At 36.2% G+C, this 21330-nt stretch overlaps 2 protein-coding genes and 1 pseudogene across 3 annotated transcripts; all 3 read right to left on the bottom strand.

Annotated features, from left to right (window-relative positions):
• Positions 1–3100: 3100 nt before the first annotated feature.
• LOC144647393 (angiopoietin-related protein 7-like) lies at positions 3101–19662 on the bottom strand. The gene is made up of 3 exons (XM_078507202.1): positions 19301–19662; positions 5074–5454; positions 3101–3600 (listed from the first exon to the last, which is right to left on the bottom strand). The coding sequence occupies exons 1-3, from the start codon at positions 19599–19601 to the stop codon at positions 3341–3343; spliced, it is 942 nt and encodes a 313-aa protein (XP_078363328.1). The 5' UTR covers positions 19602–19662; the 3' UTR covers positions 3101–3340.
• LOC144634120 (ryncolin-2-like) lies at positions 12522–15705 on the bottom strand. The gene is made up of 3 exons (XM_078493047.1): positions 15364–15705; positions 13726–14109; positions 12522–13128 (listed from the first exon to the last, which is right to left on the bottom strand). Exons 1-3 carry the CDS (start codon positions 15611–15613, stop codon positions 12872–12874), a joined length of 891 nt encoding a protein of 296 aa, XP_078349173.1. The 5' UTR covers positions 15614–15705; the 3' UTR covers positions 12522–12871.
• Positions 17711–19185, bottom strand: LOC144646520 (angiopoietin-related protein 7 pseudogene; annotated as a pseudogene). Its single transcript, XR_013569439.1, has 3 exons — positions 19172–19185; positions 18794–19137; positions 17711–18584 (listed from the first exon to the last, which is right to left on the bottom strand). The product of XR_013569439.1 is annotated as an angiopoietin-related protein 7 pseudogene (transcript).
• Positions 19663–21330: the final 1668 nt, after the last annotated feature.

The raw sequence follows: 21330 nt of genomic DNA on the forward strand, positions 1-21330 counted from the left end.
TATCTTTTAAATATGCAATAGAAAAACAACTCAGGCTGAAGCTCTTTTAAAATGAAGCAGCTAACGTACTTAAACATAACAAATCTCGCAACTACCTCTGCGCAATTAGATCACGGTTCACGTAACAGCCAAAATGTCGGGAACCTTCTAGACAGCCAAATGACAGGTTTGTGTCGTTGAACACAAGTTAATTTAATATTTCACAGTGAATGACAATTGGCCCGTTCTTTGTTATGAAATGAAATAACTTAGGCGCTGTTGAACTAGACATAAAATCACCAGATAATAAACAAGAAAGCATTTTCGAGGGTCTTCATCTGAAAAACTTCCCTAAGGAAGGCATATCCCCCTGACTCCCTTCAGAGCGCTCCTTACTGGCCAATCGGTCAGGATTTCAACATTTGACAAAACTGTTTATGCCCTTGGTAGACAAAAGATATTTTTAGCCCTGAACCTTTTCATCCCCAAGATCCTCTCGCGACACCTCTCACTATGCTCTCTGGACAATGTATTATATTTAACAATTAGCACAACCCTGTGACCGACTACTCGCAATCTGATTAGCTACACAATTCGTTATAGTTCACCACCATATTTTCTCCGATTCTGCTTGGTATAAATTGATTGATAGCGTTCGTCCGCGGAGGGCATTATCAGCTCATAGTGCCCTCCAAAACAAAATAGCTCGGTGGAAAGTACTCGTCCGTGAATCTTTTTGTAAACAAGCAGGCCTAAAGAAACCCCACCAAATTCACTGCATTTAATGGGTTTCTTGTCTGGTTTTGATTCGTTTGTTAAATTTCGGCTTTAATTTTAAAGTAAGTGGTTTAACCTAAAAAATGAAAAAAAAATAGTTCACGGTGCTCGTTTTTGAATGGGCTCGCAGATGAAAATTTGGTGGTGCACAATAAAAACGATAGAGTGTTTTTGTTTCGGAACTAGTTGCTATTAGAAGTAGTTTGGAAATGTGATATTCTTAAAACTGACATTTTAGCCCTCGAAGGTTCGCTTCTCGGGATAATATTATTTCCGCGGGGCAACTATCAGCCGTTAGCATAACCACACTGACCTACTATTGGTAATCGCGCAATCTGATTGGCTACACAGGTGCCTACTATCGATCCGTAAAAGGCACCTGTGAGTTCCTCGATCAATAATGGCTTCAACTTCGCGTTTTCGTGAAGTTTCTGAAGACGAAATAGAGAGCGTGTTACAAAGTGCTATTCCTGAGAAAACCAAGCAAGCGACAAAGTATGGAATTAAGATTTTTAAAGGTAAGTGACGAAAAATTTCCGAGAAAAAAACCCTTTCAAGTTATCAAATACATTCAACGACAGATGGTTACGTAAACGAAAACAAAGTTGCCAAAGAAAACTAACAATATTTCGGTTCTCGTTTTGTTTTAGACTGGTTTTCAACCCAAAAGGAAATTACAACACCCATCGAACAACAAACAAAAGCCGAATTAAATACTTGTTTGCAAAAGTTTTATGTGTCAGTGAGACGAACAAATGGAGAACCCTTCAAAGTTTCTTCACTCAGCCATCCGAGCGGCCATCGATCGACATTTGAAGCAAGCACCAAATAACAAACCGTGGTCCGTTGTCGGAGATTTGGAATTTAAGAAGGCAAATGATACGCTTAATGCAGTCTGCAAAAATCTCATGAAAGAGGGAAAAGTCGCAGGAGTGGTCCACAAAACTCCCATCACAAGCGAACAACTACTGTACAACTGAGCTGTTTGAAAGTGGTCAACTGGGAAATGCGGATACGAAAGATCCTAAACAATTACAGCGAACAGCTTGGTTTTATACTTACCTACCTTATTATAGGAAATTAATGCGTCATGAAATTAACGCGAATTTCAAACATTCGCGTTAATTTAAGTCGCGTTAATTTTTGTTAACGTTAATTTCCGCACCGTTAATTAAGTGGAGCGTTGATTTCCATGACGTTAATTTCCATTATTTTGGCCCCAATTTCTCGTTACAGTCCAGACTATCTTGACTCCAAGGAAAAAGCATTATTTTATCTGCCACTATCATTGACACTGTGAAGAACGCTCAAAGTGGGAAAAGTTCCACGAACATTGTTTTCGTTTAAGATTATACGCCTACAAGTGTTGAAATAAACTTGTTCCTGTTGTGTATGTCGCGTTAATTTCATTCATTTTGAAATGTTACCCCCTCTTTCGCGTTAATTTCCTTTATTGGGAAGTAATTTTTCCTTCAATTCGCGTTAATTTAAGTCGCGTTAATTTCAAATACCTTAATTAACACAAGCGTTAATTTCCTATAATAAGGTATATTTCGTTGAGCCAATGGTAGTTTGCTGTAAAACACTTTTTTGAGACTTCGTTTGAGACGAATAGAACTTTAAAATAAATCTTAGTTTGAGCCTTTCAAGCTTTACAAACCATTTTTTATTTTTTTGAGAATGCGCAATGTACGAGATCACTGTGTAGCTTTGTTCCTGTGATGAATGAACATTCGTGAATGAACTTTACAAATGCGCCAGCTTGTCAGCATGCTTCATTGCACAAATGTAACAAAATTATTGAAATGAAAATATTTTTTATTTGTTTGATAGATCGATCAGTGGGTTATGCTAACACAATTAGACGGCTCGCTCTCGGTTTCTACCGGTAGAAACCAAGAGCTTGCCATCTAATTGTTAAATAGTTCCTCGGCGAAAACACTCAATTGTTTAAATGAACTGCCCTTAAAGCGCGCGCAAGTAAATTTGTCGAAATCACAAACCAAAACTATAAATAAACACTTTCACTAAACTTTTTGCTGAATAGATTGATCTCTGGGATATTCTAAAAACCTCGAACTTGCCGTCTTATTGTAAATAGCTTAATGGGAGAACCTATCAAATTGTCGGATTTCTAATAGAACATGGATTAGTGTCTACTAAAAAGTTTGGTGTCTCATCAACACAATAATCCTTACCCCGGACGATTTGTTTTATTCTTTAAAGTAACTTCCCACCACCAGTTTCGTCATGCAAGATTCCTGTTACATCATACGGCCCAGTTTTACTAAGCATACTAAACTAGAAAATAGTTTAAATGACACAACAGGCCATTATTGCCTCCAAAAGTGTTAAGCTGACAAACCTTCAATGTCTTACACGAGGAACATCTTCATATCCAACTATTCGACTTCGTAACATTTCTGTTCTTAATCTATTTACTTAGAAATTTAATTGCGAACGCCTTCTCCTAGGAGTCTAAAGCAGAAGCACCCTGAACTGATTTTTTGTTTCTTTACTCGGATAAAGATTTCACCATGTTCACCCCAAAGTAACATGAAGTACCCGTACGCGACAATGAATCTTAGAAGTCCTTTGGACGAATCTTCATCTCGGACCTCTTGACAGATTCACTGTAGTGTTTCCATTCGAACCACTGCATTCCTTGATCACTTGTCTGACCACTGACGTATAAACCATTGAGGTTTGAGTAAGCACAAGCTTTGTACCACCAGGCACCTTGACGAGTCAAAGCACAACTAGTGTTCAACCACTCGTCATTATCACGATCCTTTGTAGAAAATGAGGCCCCATCATGATAACCAAGAGAGTCTCCAGCAGTTCCTGAGAAATAAATAAAACAGTAAATTTCTCTAACACGGCTTGGGGCCTGATAACATGGCGATTTCCAGCCCGGGCTGAGATTTCAGGACGGCTTCCAAAACACATCTTTTTAAAAACACGTTTGTGATTAATACATGGAGAGAGTTTCTGCCCGGGTTGAATTTCATCCCGGGCTGAAATTTCCAGCACGGTTTTTGAAACCGGGCTGGAAATCTAAGCCCGGGCAAACGGGCTGAAAAACCTCATGTAATCGTACTCAAATTTCAGCCTGGGCTGAAAAGTGAGCTTACGGATGCGCAGTGATGGTTTTCAGCGAAAGAAAATGACGGCAATGATAATTTTTCAGTATTAAAAGTGCTTAGCCCGGGCTGAAATTCGCCATGTAATCACAACAAAATTCCAGCCCGGCAAACCGGGCTGACGTTCGCCATGTAATCAGGCCCTTAAACGCTATGACATTTTTGGTAAAAAAGAAGAATCCCGAAATAAACTGCACATATATCACGGACAAGAACCCCTTGCATGTCCGGTCACATATAACTTTATGTCACTTGAGTTGGACTTCAATTGACTTTAAAGGTATGATTATTTTGTAATAAAAGTAGATACCTCTTATATAAAAATCAGAAAATACCAGAAAATTGCGCGCGAAAAAAAAATTCCCCCAGAAAAAAAATCTCCCAGATATCGATTTCGAAACATGTTCTGACAAGTTTGTCCTGCTTCAATGCTGAATGAGCAAAAGTATATCGATTTTCAGTCGAAACATCTTCGGATCTTCCTAAGATATCTTCGGAAATTTTAGGAAAAGTTCGGAAAACGTTCGGAAACATTCGTACGACCTTCGGACAATATTTTGCAAATATTCGAAAATCTTCAGAAAATGGTCGGAAATCTTAGGAAAATCGTCAAAAACATCGTTATTAGTAGGTTTATATAATAAAAAGAATATTACATGGTTGCTTGGAGATATGAAATTTATCTTCTCGTGTTCAAATCGATATCCCACTCGTTCGCTGCGCTTACTCGTGAGATATCGATTTGAGCACTCGAAGATAAATTTCATATCTCCGCGCAACCATGTAATATCCTCTATATCTTTAATATTTTTATTGTAAAGCTCCATGGACAAAAAGTGGATTTTGACGCTATATAAATAATTTAATTCAGTTTACTATTATTATTATTATTATTATTATTATTATTATTATTATTATTTAGTTTGCATCATAATCTGCATTCAGGTTGCGAACAGAGCATTCTTTGAGCTGGCCAGTACCAGTATTTTAACCTAAGATACAGCACAATGTTGGGGAGAATCCGTCAAGTGTATGCTGGCTATATCCCGTAAAAAAACCATAAAGATTATTTTACTGCATCTCAACGCCTTTCGTTATCAAAAAGGACTGCACTAGAAATAACGCCATTACTAAAAGCCTGAGAATATATATATAAATAAAAAACATCGTTAACCTGAATATGTTCCCAATTTGAGCTGGTATTTCGCCTTCTCATTTCCCACAAAAAATGAGCTGTACTCTGCAAATGCTGTTTTACCATGGGTGTCTTCCAAGTCAACGCGAAGCTTGTTACTGCTGCTTGCAGTCAGGCGTTGAATGTTATCGAGTCCAAGCCAAAACTCGCCGTTCAGATTGCCGAAGCCTCGTTTGTAGTCATCCCAAGCTCGGAAGAAATCTACAGAGCCATCTTGTCTCTTTTGAAACACCGTCCATCCTCCACCGGCTGTTTTCTGATCACAGAAGACTTCAAATTCTCCCAAACCATCAGGATCGATTTTGTACACTTCACTGATCTTTGCACCGGACTGATAAACTTCGGCACAGTTCTTGTAAACTAATAAATTAAATAAACTGTAAATTATCCCTCTTTTTTCGTCTCTTCTATGGATCTATATATTCAAGAATAGCACAGTTTGCATGCGGGAAATTAGCTGAAAATGTTGTTGGTATAATCGTTGAAACATTTTCACGTCATTCAAACAGTCGGAAACTATGTAAAGGTTAGAGACAGGCCTTTTTTGGAGAGCTGAGGGGATGGGAAATGTTTAAAAAGTTGATTGGAGAGCCTGAGAAGTCAGTGCAAACATCAGTTGAGTAAAATAAAAACGTTTGCACAAGTGCAAACGTTTTATTAAAAAATTTTTTGGCGTGGAACATATGTCATATCCCCTTCCGATCCAAATAATTATGGTCCTTCCTTTATACCTTGAGGAAGGCACTATTTTTTAGCGAGAATATACAGTGATCTTGCGACTACTGAAAGACACTAACATTTTCCAACGTTCTATGTAGGCATAATGTGGAAAAACAGATCAGCTTGCGATTTTTTAAACCCAGTTGAATGGAAATAATTAGTATGCCATTTTCTTAATGTGAGAGTTTTTATCTTACACCATGGTAAAGGTGAGTAAAATTGTGATTGTTCTTGTTTTATGGCGGCCGTACAAAAAATATTTTATTAAAAAGCATCAAGTAAAAATGCATTCGGTGGAATGCATTATGAAAGGAGCACCTTTAATTTCTTTATGAGCGTGAGTATAAAAGTTTACACATTTATGCGAGCCCTCACTCCTTGGCTCACCAACAAAAGATGTTCGTTATTTTTATTTTTTTTTTATAAAAAATATTTCAATATATAAAAAAATGAAAAAAAAAAAAAAAAAAAAAAAAAAAAAAAAAAAAAACGTTATTACATGAACTTTTCGCGACATGTTAATTTCACGATTTTGAGGTGCGCATATTTCGCGACACTTAAATTTCGCGATTTTGCGAAAATTTGGTATTTGGAATCACTTTACTTTCGCGTTTTTGAGTGAGACACAATTTACATTTTCTTGGCAAGATATTTTGACATGCCTTTGAATTATATAAAACGACTTCATCAAAGGAACAATAACGTCAAAATTAACGAAAAACGCAGGGGGGGGGGGGGCTTAATCTCGGCAATAGCAACAACAGAGCAGTTCTCACAATGTCTACAAGAGAGTCAATCGACGACAACATCCATAATAATGGGGGAAAAAAAAGATTTACATTGTTTACTGACTGACATATGCGAGTCACTTAATATTCGCGTCATGTTATGTTCGCGACACTTATTGTTCGCGTCACTTTAATTTCGCGATTTTTTTAGAATCGCGAAATTCGCGAAATTAAAGTGTCGCGAAAATTTCATGGCCAATTTAATTGTCGCTGTATACGTGGAATTTAGCTGGAGCCAACGCCGCTGCTATTGGTTGTTTATTAGTCACGTGCTAATAGAACCAGATATTAAATTCAAATTATGTAGCCAGTCCGACTGTGTGTTTTGTCGTTGTTAATGTACACGGATTCGGAAGGTTTACACCTTTTGTCGTGTTTGCCTGCGCGTGATTACCTCTGGTATTTTCAGGCACTTTTGCTTCAAGTGCAATGGCGGAGAGTAAGATGAGGAACACAGTAGTTTTCTTGTCAGCCATCTTCTATCCTGTCGAAGAAAAAGGAACTAGTGAGTGGTTCAGTTAAAGGGACAGTGTCATCAACATTTACGGCTTCCTTAAAATCCACTGAAGGTGTTGGAATTAATTGTAAATCCACTGAAAGTTGTCTGGTGTTGCTAAAAATAATGCAGTGAACTAGTCATAATTTTTTTAACAGTAGTGTGGTCACGGACTGCTAGACCTAAAACCTGAAACGTCGGGCCGATGTTTTCAAATTTGGAAGTGTTAATTAAAAAAAAAACACAAAAAACCCGGTTCCTATACATCTTGCAAAATAAATTTATGCCTTTCTTTATTGTTCAAACGCTATTCTCTTAAATTGTGAGTGCACCTTATAATTCTACCACAGCGGTTCACACAAAAACTTCTTGTTATACTGTCCCTTTAAGTCTGACCGTTTGTAAAAAGGATGAATATGAAAAGGCAGTAGAAAATAACCAAAACAAATTACTTGTCCCAATAAAATAATCGGTTTTAAACGTACTTACGACAAGCTTAAGAATTGTGTAATGGATTTATCAATCTATTTTGTGCAGAAATTTAAATTCATTTATTTTGAAATGCTCGGTCAAATGGAAAATAGTTTCATTTGATCGACATAATATTATTATTGGCTAATCGATAACTACTCTAGTCACTAACATGTGTAAAAAAATATATTTATATTTTTACGTCTTATTTTAATATGGTTACTTTTCTTGGGTACAAATTACGGAATAAAAGCGTAAAAAGTTATGCAGAAAAAGGAGTTAAAAACGCGCCGAATGGTATCCCAGCTACCTGAGATATGTACAGACAACGCAGTGTTTATCTAACAAATGATCTCTCAAACGTAAGACCAGTTAAACATTCCGGAAAAGCTCCTGAGAAACTGCCATTTGCCTTCGAAGGTGCTAGGTGTAACACTGTGCGTTCATTAAAAGATGGTCGTGTAAAACGTCTAAAGTTAAAGGCTAAGAAAATTTCAGAACGCACAAACGTTTACAATAAATTTCAAATCACAAAAAGGGAGTTTTTTTATTTGTCTAATGCTCTTGTTGACTAAAAGTAAGGGACAGTGGACAAGAGAAATAATTTATTTTGTTTTGTACAATCCACAATCATATAGACATATTATTTGTATGTTTTGGTCGTCTGATATTAAGAAGTCTTATTTTCCGTAAAAATAAATAAATAAATAAATAAATAAATACTGAGATAAATAGATTCACTCTTGAAATTAAGATCGACTAACGATGCAAAGAGTTTATAAACTGCTGTTCAGTAAAAATAACACAATCGCAGAATAATTTGCCATATTCATCTTCTCACCAGTGGCATTTTCAAACTTTTGTCCCTTCCTTTCGGTTGCTTTAACACTGGCTTTGTATACAGCTTTGGGAACTTTCAAAATTACTCGACAAATAAACCTGAGAAAACGACCGCAGCACGACTGTTGGGCTCACTTATATCCTAAAGCAGTAATAATCGAAATGTTTTCAGAATGTTGATATCAGAAATCGCAATTAAGACTTTTTCGTCACATTCTATACTTGAAATCGCTTAAGTTGCTTCAAAATTGGGAAGAACTCTGACTTTCATTAAATTTCTTGACCCCATATTCTTCATAGGGAGGCGAGGTAGCCTAATGGTTAGTGCGCTGGACTCTGGACAGAGTGGCCAGGGTTCGGACCCTGGCCAGCCGGGCTCATTGTGCTGTGTTCTTTAATAGTAAGACACTAGTCTCATAGAGCTTCTATTCACCCAGGTGTATATATCGATACGGGCAAATTGAATGCTGGGGGAAACCCTGCGACGGACTAGCATCCAATCCAGGGGGCAGTAGAAATACTTTGTCGCTTAATGCTGGAGAAACCGAGATAAGCTCCGGCTAGATAGGCCACTAGGCTCGAAAAGCAGACTTAACTTATTCTTTAATTCGCAAGTGTGAATAGAACTCGCAATTGACCAGCTCCTAGAGACTTCATAGTTCAGTAGCTAGTTGAAGCGATTTCACCGTTATCGATTTTTTATCATTTCTTTGCAATTGCTTTAAAACTTATCAAATAAAAGAAGATATCTCTTTTAATGTATAAACGAAGACATTGTCTCGTTCTTCTCCATTTCAAACATGAGATGAAATTTAACAACCCTGACAACAGTAATGATTTTAAAAACACGTACAATTAGTTTGAAATTTGCATACATATTATTTTTTGATAAAATTATTGTTAAAAAAATATGCATTTCAATTTTTTCGCAAGAGATCCTGGATTAAACATTTCTCTTTTTCTTAAAAGACAAATTTAAATTTTGTGTGTTGACTGGACTAACTGCCTATTCCAAGAAATAAGTTAGTGCAAATAACGTTTACAAGGTATGTTATCTAATCGACACCCATTGTCTGGCACTGAAAAGACTAAAAATGTCCCATCCCAGAATAACCGAACTTTCTTTCAAGTTTGTACATTTTTAAAAAAAAATAGAATTATGATTAACTATATATAATTAATATGTTTTTTGGTTCTCATATATATCAGGCTGAAGTTCTCCTTTGAGAGTATTATGCGAAGTGACATGGAATTCGCTTCAGCGCTGTTCTTTCACATTTGAATTGTACAGAACTGACCTTACTGCATTATTTAACCTGTTAATTGTGACACCAAACTGCACTGTAGTTTCACCTTTCCTTGGCTCTTTTGAAGTTCTTCCAGTGACGAACTAAAGCTTCGTAACCACTTGCGCTCCTACCGGAAAACTAATACAATCTTTAACTCTGTTCTTTGAAAGCCACACGTTCATAACTATGTAAATTGAGAAAAAAGTATTTGAAACGCCCGGTTATGATAAATTATACAGTTGCGTTAATGGTGCTTGCAAAACGTTTTAAGTTGGTGCACGTAATTCCAAAAAACCGCAAGAAAAGCTATTGTTGGGCGATTGTACAGCAGCTTTTCGATTAAGACCTAAAGGACAGTGCTTCTTGCCAGCTTAGCCAAAAAAGGTTTGTGTGAAGCCAAAAACTACGTATACATGACTTCAGAGCGGCCGAAAGCAAATGTCGCCTGAAGGCACGCAAAATGAAAGAGTAAGAAAATTCTCAAACTTGGCCAGAATAAAGTATAGTGGATCTCTTGTATAATATATAAAAAAAAAATTATTACAGATTTTCTTTTAGGCGAACGGTGACGATGACGGTTTAACAGCTCTCGCATATTTTAAAGGGGCATACATCACATGTCGAAAAAATCACCCGCAAATAAATAATATTATATATCCAAACAGTTGATATATCATTGAAAAGAAGACATTTGTTTAACAGTTTGAATGGTTACGTGAAGAATTTGACTGCAATCATAATATTTTCAGGATGTTTATGTTTTGGTCGATAAGGGTAAAATTGAGGACGGTAAAACCCAACTTGGTACATGGCGCGGTGCTATAAAAATACCAACGAGAGAACAACGTTTCTTCTTAGAAGTTTGTAATTAATTTTTTAAGTAATAAAACAACGAAATTTTCAGCGCGAAATTTGTAGCTCGGAGATCGTTATTTCGTGTCACGGTATTCCAATCTATAAAACAGCGACATTTACTCGTAGTCTAGTGTTTTGAAAATATATCTCAACTAAGGAGCAACATTTCTTCTTAAAATAAATGTAATCTTTTTTTTTGTGCTACATAGAGAAAGAAATTGGAGGGCAATAAAACGTAAGTGCTACAGAGCTCAAAATCCTTAGGTTTTGAAATTGACAACTAAAGCCGAAAAAATAAAATCCCAAAAATAGCATGTTAAATTCTTCATGCAACCATTTCAATTTTTAAGCAAAATGCCTTCTTTTCAATAATATATTAACTGTTTGAATGTATATTTTATTTATTTGTGGGTGATTTTTAAGTCAAGTGTTGTATACACCCCTTAAAAAACAGATTCTGTCATCGTCGCTGTCGACGCCTAAAAGAAAAATCTGATTGAACTTTCAGTAATTTTTTTGTAGCAATATTAGTTTCAATAGAGACCTAGATCCTAGCGAAGTTTGAGAATTTCCCTTTCAATTTGTACACCTCCAGGCGATATTGTTGACGGCTTCTCTTTAAATGTTACTTAAAAGTCGGCATGTTAAACGGACAATGTCACGGATTTTAACAGATTTTCGAACAGCCCAAATTTATATTTGTGTCGTAGTCCCGATGCGGTGCTTATTCGAGGAATTCCGTTTAACTAACAAGACAAAGCAACTCTCAAACAAACTTGGACATTTCTTTTCATCAAAAGCGATATTTTGCAGTTTAAAGTGATTGTTTTTCTATCCAACAGTCTACCATAAGTAGTTCTGTAAATGTTGTAAAAGGCCGCGAACTTTACCAGAACAGCTAGCGCCACTTCTCCTTCGGCAAGAGACGAATACTGACAACCAAAAAACGCTATTTTCAATTCCTGTAAAATACTACATTCTTTGTGGCGTCCAAATTTGAAAGAAAGCGCCGCACTTGAGGCGCGAAAAATTGAATAAGCACCGCGGCGCTTATTCGAGTAAATACGGCACGCCGGGCAAAAGTGGTGGCCCACCCACCCTCGTCCCCCCGTTTCAATGTTGGATAGTACAATATTTCAGTTTGTGAGCAAAAGTAACCAGCAATTGAAAACATTATTTTTTTGCATGCTACGCAACATTGCAAAGGGGGAGAGGGGAAATTACTTAAAACAGCAACTGCGCCTAGGTTTTGTCAATGATTGTAGGTGGAGTAACGCAAAACATCGTCACAGCTGCATTGTTGGCGGTAAGACTGTTACGCTCACAGTTTCGATTTGATTTTTGATGCATTGTTTCCAAAAGAGCTAATTAGATATAGAAGTTCTCCATTGGCAGCCAGCAGAAGTTATATACGACTTTCGGTTTTTCAATCCTTGCTTGATATTACTGCTTCTTTTTCTTCATTGCATACAGTGCTTACCATTAGTTGTGAGAATATAAGGCTACGTTTATTTCTTTAAGGAAGTTTTCTTTCATGAGGATAACTTCTCAAGATGCATTTTGAAGTATTATGATGTATTTGTATTTTTTTGGAATTTTTTATTGAATAAACCAGGTATCTATCTCTGTTTATGTATCAAAACAATATCAGGATATTAACATATGGAGCATTAATGGGAGCTAAAAATAAAACAGTCAGAGAAAAATCTTTTCCCCAATATTAATTTTATTTGCACCACAAGCTCACCTACAATTGTTATCTTGGAACCATTTTTTCACCATCATATTCACTTCTTTAATAGAAGACGGTACAAATATTGGAATACTGAAAGTTTGAGCTATAGGTTATTAGTTTATCAAGGTGCAAGTGCTTCAATTGAACACATGCCTACTGAGAAAATTAAAGTGATCAGCACTTTCAGTTCAACACAGAAACACTGAACTTCAAGAAAAAAAGATAAATTCTACGAGCGATATAGGTAGAAGCTTTTATTTTCGTTTTTATATATTTTACTAAAAAACTACAGTGAACTAAACAGTGAATTACAAAAAGTATGCAATAGCGCTGTTAAACGTTTAAAAAAGCCTCAAATCTTGAGCTCACGAAATTCTTACATTATGCTGATTTATCATGAACACGACGAAATTTAAAGTTATTGCTAAAGTAGGAAGTTCATAAAATTATGCAGAATTACGAATTTTTTCTAGTTTTAAAACAGCGCCAAGAAAACTAAAGCAAAGGCACCCTTGCTCTACTTAGTTCTTTTGGAATAGATTACATTTCAGTGTGAAGTACGCGGCACTGAATCTTCAGAATCTTAAAAGTCCTTTGGACGAATCTTCATCTCGGACCTCTTGACAGAGTAATGTGCATTTGTCCAGTAGTACCACGTCATTCCTTTAGGATCGGTCTTTCCATTGAGGTACAAACCATTGAGGTTTGAGGTATGACAACTGTGGTACCACCAGGCGCCTTTATACGCTGAGGCACAATTGCCTGGGTTACCGTCATTATCACGATCTTTGGTGGTAAATGCAAAGCCACGATGATTACCGAGAGAATCGTGAGCGGTACCTGAGCAGAAAAAAAAAACAGAAACTGACTCAGCTTAATTTAACTATAAAAATAATCTAAACGAAAATAACAAAGAACTTGGGAAGAAAAGAGCCACGTCAAGATCATAATGCCGCATATAAAGGTAACTAATCACGGACATTCTAAGAAAAGCTTTAAACGCGAGTTGATTTTGATTGAAAAGTTAGGGTTGCAGATTTCAAAAATGCTGGGCTCGAATGTTCACAGCGAGACTACATTAATCAAGGATAAATGTGTATTTTGATTTTTCTTTTGAATTCATTTTTGAAAAAAGTTCTATTAACATAACAGTTAACCTACAAAAAACATTTTTTTCAATCTATGTAAAATTCCACAAAATGTTGGCAGCAAAATACATTTTCGTACAAGTAGAAATTAAAAGTAAAACTTTAAACGGCTTACCTCATATATTAAACTGTCTGGCTATTTTTCCCTTCCCGACGGTAGTTTCAGAATGGGTAAATAATTATTATTGTAGTAAATACAGAAGCAGCTAACACACGTAAAATATTTCATACACTTTTTGTTTTAGGAAATTCTGCATTCATCGATTACATTAAGAAGTTTGAATCTAACCTGATAAATAACGTCCCAAATTCAGCTGATATTTCGCCCTTTCACTTGCCACTGAAAACGAGCTGTACTCTGCAAATGCTGTTTTACCATGAATGTCTTCCAAGTCAACGCGAAGCTTGTAACTGCCGCTTACAGTCAGGCGGTGAATGTTGTCGAGACCGAGCCAAAACTCGCCGTTCAGATTGCCGAAGCCTCGTTTGTAGTCGTCCCAAGCTCGGAAGAAATCTACAGAGCCATCGCGTCTCTTCTGAAACACCGTCCATCCTCCACCGGCTGTTTTCTGATCACAGAACACATCAAATTCTCCCAAACCATCAGGATCGATTTTGTACACTCCACTGATCGTGTTGCCGGACTTGTAAAGTTCGGCACAGTTCTTGTAAGCTGAAAATTGAAAGTTATATTCAACATTTTTTTCCATTTTGCTGACGAAGTGATATGCATGACTTTAATGCAAAAATGAAACATTTCAGTTCACCAAGCTCAGACATATACATTCAAATCGAATTCACTTGATATACTTTTCAGTGTTAAGACGGAATCCACTAGGAAGTCGAGTAATATTTATTAAAGTTGGACAAAAATCAATTTCCAGAATAATTTAAATCATATTGCGTTATTTCCTACCCTTAATAAAAGTTAAAGATGTAAGTAATTATCCGTGATAACACCAACAACAATTTCTTATCAGAGTCTGAAAAAATGAATTTCAAAGTTTACAAGGTATGGGCAAAATCTCACGTGTAGCCATTTTGTAAATTCGTCTTAAGCGATTCAGTGAAATTCAGCGGAACTTCAAAATGTGTTTTCGATGTGTGGTGTTGTTAGAAAAGATTTCCTTTGATAAGATATTTGAAGCAGTAACAAAAAAGTTTGCAATAAGGTGGAAATAATTCTGGTACAACAATTTCTTATCAGAGTCTGAGAAAATGATTTTTAAAGTTCACAAGCTATGGGCAAAAGCTTACATCTTTTAAGCGATTCAGTGGAATTCAGCGGAACTTCAAAATGTGTTTTCGATGTGTGGTGTTGTTAGAAAAGATTTCTTTCTATGAGATATTTGAAGCAGTAACACAAAAGCTTGCAATCAGGTGTAAATAGTTTTGGTACATAATTTTGTCCAATAACTACTCGAAGTCCTGGCGGATTTCCTCTTAAAAATTTCACATTTCGCAATATATTTTAACTACTTAAGGGGGCTTTGTCTCGGATTTTACCAGATTTTTGAGCTGCCAAAAATTTATATTTGTGTTGCAGGAAACCAAAAAATAATATAATTTCTGTTAAAAATTGCTATATTAGATCACTGAAACTGTTAACGAGCGTCTTTAGCTGTGGATGGCTCGGATGCAAATGCTTTGCAACTTGAAAAATTTATAATGCTTAACTATTCAATTTGTTTCCGCGCGTCTTCAAATAATTGGTATTTATAGGTGTAGTTTGATTTCTATCCGCAAATTAAGGTTATATTTCCTTTACATGATCAAAGATAATGTTTTTCATGGGTAAGTTACCTAACACTAATTTCAGAACAGTTTTGACCAAAATTTGCGAAATCCCCGTGACGTAGCTCTTTTAACATTGACACAGTTTAACAACAGCATCACACGCGACAGAACATTGTGTTCTATTACAAACCTTGTTCACCCGGGCCACCAGTCTGGTTTTCCTTTATTTCCCCGATTACTTGTTTTATTTCGGCTAGTTGTTGCTTGACTTCAGAAAGAATGCTTTCGATCTTCCTGCAGTTTGGTCCGGCGAAGAAGCTGTTGTAGGTATTGACATTACACAGCGAAGCTTTCGCCACTGGCTTTTTCGTCACATTTGAGCAGCTTGCAAGCGTTGCAACTAAATAACCCAACAGAAGGGCTTGGAAAAAATATTTCATCTTCGATTGATGTTTGTAAAATTTGCTGAAGCAAAAGCAACTAAAAACAGCAAATGATTTAAGACAACAAAACACTGAGTTTATAATATATTTTTTAAGCTTTCAAACAAAATCATTTTTCGCGTGTCAAATCCAATCCCATTTTTCGAGCACGTATATCACCAATCAAATATCTCCACATTTTCAATTAACGTGTCATTTCCGATAATACGGTGTCGAAAGTCACTCACAGCTAATGTTTTCCGAAAATAAAACTTTTAGTATATTTTTTCAGCTTTATAAACGCTTTTAAGATAACCAAGGGCCTTTTAATTATAGCTTCACGAAATAGAAGAAAAGGAACAGCTGATGACTTAAAAACTCCCAGTAATACAGTCGAGATTTATTTCAAAACCAATAGTTGTCTTTCCAAACAGACACTTCAAGTCATTAATAGCTGATGAGTTCTTCATTTTTAAAATGCGTTTATTATGTCAGCTTTAAGAATGCTTTTAACATAACCAAAGCCTCTGTCATTGTAAACAAAATAGAACAAAGTGTGAAAGTTGATGACTGGAAAACAACCACTTATATACAATCAAAATTCAAGACAGAACCCATTATTAAAGATTCTTGATGAATAGACACTAAATCATTTTGCACAAGTGTTTGTTTCCAGTATATGTTAAAATCAAAATATTTTCTCAACGTATTTTTCGCAATAATTATTTTCAATTTTGTGTAAAATTGTGCCAAATTAAAATCACGCTTTTACACTTTGACAAAAGATGTCAAATTTCAATATTAGTTTACGTAGCTGATATTAAACGCGATCGATATCAACCAGAACGTGCATCACAAAGGCTAAAAACTACACTCTTTTTAGCAGATATTTTCAAGATTTGCATCGTTAAAAAGGCACCTTGCATCACTAACAACCGACGACTCTGTGATTGAATAGAAAAAAGGTCTTAGTTGATGGCTCAGAAACACGCAGAAATGTGTAGTCGAAACCATTACCGCTCATATTTTTAAAGACGGTCGCTATAAACTACCATGCTATTTTGCACAAGTTTTTGTTCACTGCTTGGCAAACCTCATATATTTTCTCCAATAAAATGTTTCGTTTCCCATCGCCCGACCGACCCATTTTTTTTCGAAATGTAAAAAAAAAAATTCCAGATTCACTAGTCAAAGAGGCAAGTACTTTAATTTACAAGCACACGATCTTGTTTTATTAACAAAAATTGGTATGATGTGATGCCCTTGCCTTTTGTTCGTGCCACGGGCATTAACGATTGTTTTAACATTCTCAGCGAGATCGACTGAAACAAAATCTTTCGGTTCTGCATCTCCTGGCTTCTTAATGAACCCAGACCCCTTAAAGTCTTCATTCTTTTTTTTTTTTGCCCGACAGACCGACCCACCATCACAAGAGACGGGGCGATGGGAAACGAAACATTTTATTGGGATGGCCTTAAATTCTCTTAATTTATTATCATTTTTATTAAAAACAAATAACAAATAACGCTGCGATAAAACCCTTTAAATTTGAGCATGGCATTTTGTAATGTTCACTTCCTGTATAGCTGAAATTTACCTATAAATCTGAACGAAACGTATTTTTGGGAACCAAAATGGAACAGACAGAGAAAAATTTGCCCAATTTTTTATTTACTTGCGGTAAAAGCGTTGGAAAACTGAAAGTTTAAGTTTTCAGTTATTAGTTTACCAAGATGCACGTGCTTTGATTGAATATTTGTCTCCTGAAAAAGCTAAAGTGATGACACTTAAAGCAAAAAGTTACACTGAAATTTATGCAAAAAGATAAACTCTACGAGCAATCTAGGTAAAAGTTTTTTATTTCGTTCTTATAGATTGCGCTAGAAAACAATTGTGAACTTAACAGTACATTCTACGAAGTGCCTGCGATTGCACTGCTGAAACTCTTCAAAAATATCGCTTGATAAACGATTTCGCTTCTATTATTCTCATCACCGGTGTACTTGAATGAATTGAGGAGAAATAAAATACATGTAATCATCACTTTTGGGAATTTTGAAAATCGTTTACAATCGTTAATAAAGAAGAAAAGAAGAAGAAGAAAGTCTGAGACAATATTTTCCCAGTTATTTATTTTTATTTTGTATCCCAAACTTACTCTACACATATTCCCTTGGAACAGTATTTTTATCCATCATATTCGTTTCACAACAAACTTAAGGGCTGTTATATATATATATATCTAAATCAAACGTTTGAGCGATTTGTGAGTAATGTTTTGGTTCTTAAGAAACGTAAAGAAAACATGATCACAAGACAATTATAACAGCTCTTAATCCGGCAATGTGACAGAGAAAAAAATAATTATGTGATCTAAGAACGTTTTTTCCTTCGTGTAGCTCTCACTAAAAGGTTGCAGAAAACTAGGCAATGAACTAGAAGTTAAATGTTAATATATCGCTGCTCAATTAAACCACTTTTTTTACATAAAACTTTGTTTTGAAAACACAACAATCCTGCTGAGATACCTGCAATGGTAGCTAATGGAAAACAAATGTTTTCAGTACAAAATATTGGACACTATACATTAAAACTACTTTTACAGACGAATATTTGGGGTTGTTTAAAAATAACAGTACCGAGGAAACTACGGCAGAATCACCCTTACATATATTTGTTTTTAAGCTAAATGTTACTCAATCGTAACACGGAGTACGCTGTAGGCGGGAATCTTAGAAGTCCTTTGGGCGAATCTTCATCTCAGACCTCCTGACAGACTCGCTGTTTTTCTTCCAGTGGTACCAGCGCATTCCTCGGGTATCGTCCTTCCCATTGAGGTACAAACCATTCAGGTTTACATGATGGCAACTGTTGTACCACCAGCCGCCTTTATAAGACAAGGCACAGTTGGATGACCACTGGTCATTATCGCGATCTTTGGTGGTGAATGCTGAGCCACGATGATAGGCGAGAGAATCGCCAGCGGTGCCTGAGAAATGAAAAACAATTTAGCGTTAAATGGTGTAAATAAGTTAATTTCGTTGATCAGTTTGTAAAGACCGAGGAATTGATTTTTCGAAACAAACGTGGTTGGCGTTTTCCTTCGATTCAAGAAAGGTAATTGGCGAGAGTTCAAGGCAGCTGCAAATTTCATTCACAAAATTAATAATATCAGACTTAACAAAGAAACATGCTCACCTGAATAACTTCCCAAATTCAGCTGATATTTCGCTCTTTCACTTGCCACAGAAAATGAGCTGTACTCTGCAAATGCTGTGTTACCATGGATGTCTTCCAAGTCAACGCGAAGCTTGTTACTGCTTACAGTCAGGCGGTTAATCTTGTCGAGACCGAGCCAAAACTCGCCGTTCAGATTGCCGAAGCCTCGTTTGTAGTCATCCCAAGCCCGGAAGAAATCTACAGAGCCATCCTGTCTCTTCTGAAACACCGTCCATCCTCCACCGGCTGTTTTCTGATCACAGAAGACTTCAAATTCTCCCAAACCATCAGGATCGATTTTGTACACTCCACTGACTTGTAAACTTCGGCACAGTTCTTGTAAACTGTAAATTGTACATCAATTTTAACATTTTAATAGAACCTGCTTTAGAGGCAAAACGCTTGTACTTAACAATAAAACAGTTAAAACAACAGTATCTCGGACGACAAGGAATCACTTGTATTTCAAAACGTTTTAGTACAAACCTTTTTCTCCCGGACCGCCAGTTTGATTTTCTTTACATTTCCCGATTTCCTGTTTCAATTCGGCTAGCTGTTGCTTCACTTCAGAAATCATGTTTTCTATTTTCTTGCAGTTTGGTCCGGCGAAGAAGCTGTTGTAATTGTGGTTGTTATTGACATTGCACTGGGAGAATTTCGGTGTCGTCAGCTTCCTCGTTGTCGACAGAAATGTCGGTGTCGTCGGCTTCCTCGTTGTCAACAGAAGTGAGTTTGCATGCATCGCTACAAAATAACTTAACAGGAGAGCTCGAAAGAAGTACTTCATTGTGGATCGATGTTTGTAAAATTTGTTATTACAGAGCACCAACAGACTTCAAACAGCAAATGACTCCGCAAGACTTTAAAAACAGTTTATATTATATGTTTGAGCTTTCTAAGTTCTATTTTAGGAGCACGTTTTTCACCAATCGAGTATTTCCACATTTCGAATTAACGTGACAGGCGTCACCAGCAGCTGCCGATTTTCTGTTATTTTAACTAACTAAGTATATATTTTATAAACTTTATAAATGCTTTTAATCTTAAATAAGCAAAGCCTTTTAATATTTTATTACGGGATAGAAAAAGATGTCAGTTGATGTCTCCAAAATGTCCAGTAATGCACCGTACGTCTGTACAGCTGCTGATGTTTAGAAATCGTATATTTTATTTTAATGCATTTAGCAAACAATAATCCTTTGTCCATCGTCTTGTGAATTAGAAGAAAAAGGTATTAGTTGATGACCCAAAAACGTGTTTTTCAGTAGAAACTCACGTTAAAGTTTTCGTCAAAAGTCACGTTTTGACGCCACGATGTTCCAGATCAATATAGCCTTAATTCGGCATTATATATAAAGATGGTTTAGTTTCAAAATATAGTCGAGATTAAACATGGTCTTTACATGTGACAAACAAACTATAAGTACCAGTAATCAAGCCGTTCAGTGGGAGCATGATAACCGATTTCCCAAAACGGCTAGAGGTTGAGTCTAATGAAAATGATCCAGAAATTGACCTCTAATAGACCACCAATAATCCTGCAGTAAAACAATTTTTATATTTTTTTATTTTGCCACACAAACAAAAAATATAATTATGAAGAAATAGATAATAACAAGGAATGGCATGGTGTTTGGTCATTAGCCCACGGTTTCAATGTCAGTATTTTTATCATTATTTAAATGTTAATATATAGATTTAGGCAAGCCTAAAAGCGTAGCTCCCTATTTATTTTATTTTCACTGCAGTTTACAACGTTTCCAATTCTGATAAATGTGCGGTCAAAGCTTTAATGTTAATGCTGGCCCATAGGTGCAAGACAAATTTAAATCGATCATGGTTAAAAATGAAATACTACGGTACAACAAAATTAATAATCTCGAAGCAGAACAACTCATGGCTAAAAAATTAATTAAGAGTTTATTCTCTGCTTCCTAAGAATAGAAAATAGTTTCGCGATCCTCTTATCGTTTTGCTTTATAAGAGACGTCAATATATTTCGTGGACAAATATTCCCGTCTCACTTTTCTTGCCTGTATTTGTCTTAGCATCGGTGCACTCAAATGGTGCACTCACTGAGAGGCCGTGATGATAAGTTAATCACCCTTTTGTTTTTAACGACTCGCGGTGTTGGGTCAATATGTGGTGAAACAGAACCTGTTTCTCCAGTACAAGTTTTAAGAACTTGCGTTGTTTTCGATCTTTGGTGGCATTAAATACTCTTTAGGTGTTAATTCGGTTCTTTTCAAGTATCACTGGCTTCGTTTGGCGTAAGGGTGGCTGTTATTCCCTCGGCAGTGGATTCAGTTTCTCGTTTCGCATCTCCCTTAGCTCTGAGATAGTCGTATTCTTTCCCTCAATAATCTTTTAAGCTAGTTCGGCTACTCTGCGAGCGCCTTTAGTTTGAACAGGTGGTTGGACCCGAAGGTCTCGTGGAATAATGTGGCTCTTAGTACACCTTGTAAGAACGGTGAGATGGTTGCTGAAACGTGCGATCTTGCGTGAATAACGCTCGT

The sequence above is a fragment of the Oculina patagonica genome, chromosome 1 (assembly GCF_052425735.1).
Source record: "Oculina patagonica isolate OP01 chromosome 1, crgOcupat, whole genome shotgun sequence".
Taxonomy (NCBI): Eukaryota; Metazoa; Cnidaria; class Anthozoa; order Scleractinia; family Oculinidae; genus Oculina; species Oculina patagonica.

Coding starts and splice junctions, on each gene's coding strand:
- LOC144647393 (XM_078507202.1), bottom strand. CDS start 19,601: ATGAAGTACTTCTTTCGAGCTCTCCTGTTAAGTTATTTTGTAGCGATG. Junction 5,455..19,300: donor TGGCGGTCCGGGAGAAAAAG/GTTTGTACTAAA, acceptor TTAATTTATTAG/TTTACAAGAACTGTGCCGAA. Junction 3,601..5,073: donor CAAATTGGGAACATATTCAG/GTTAACGATGTT, acceptor TTTATTTCTCAG/GAACTGCTGGAGACTCTCTT.
- LOC144634120 (XM_078493047.1), bottom strand. CDS start 15,613: ATGAAATATTTTTTCCAAGCCCTTCTGTTGGGTTATTTAGTTGCAACG. Junction 14,110..15,363: donor TGGTGGCCCGGGTGAACAAG/GTTTGTAATAGA, acceptor TTCAATTTTCAG/CTTACAAGAACTGTGCCGAA. Junction 13,129..13,725: donor TTTGGGACGTTATTTATCAG/GTTAGATTCAAA, acceptor TTTTCTGCTCAG/GTACCGCTCACGATTCTCTC.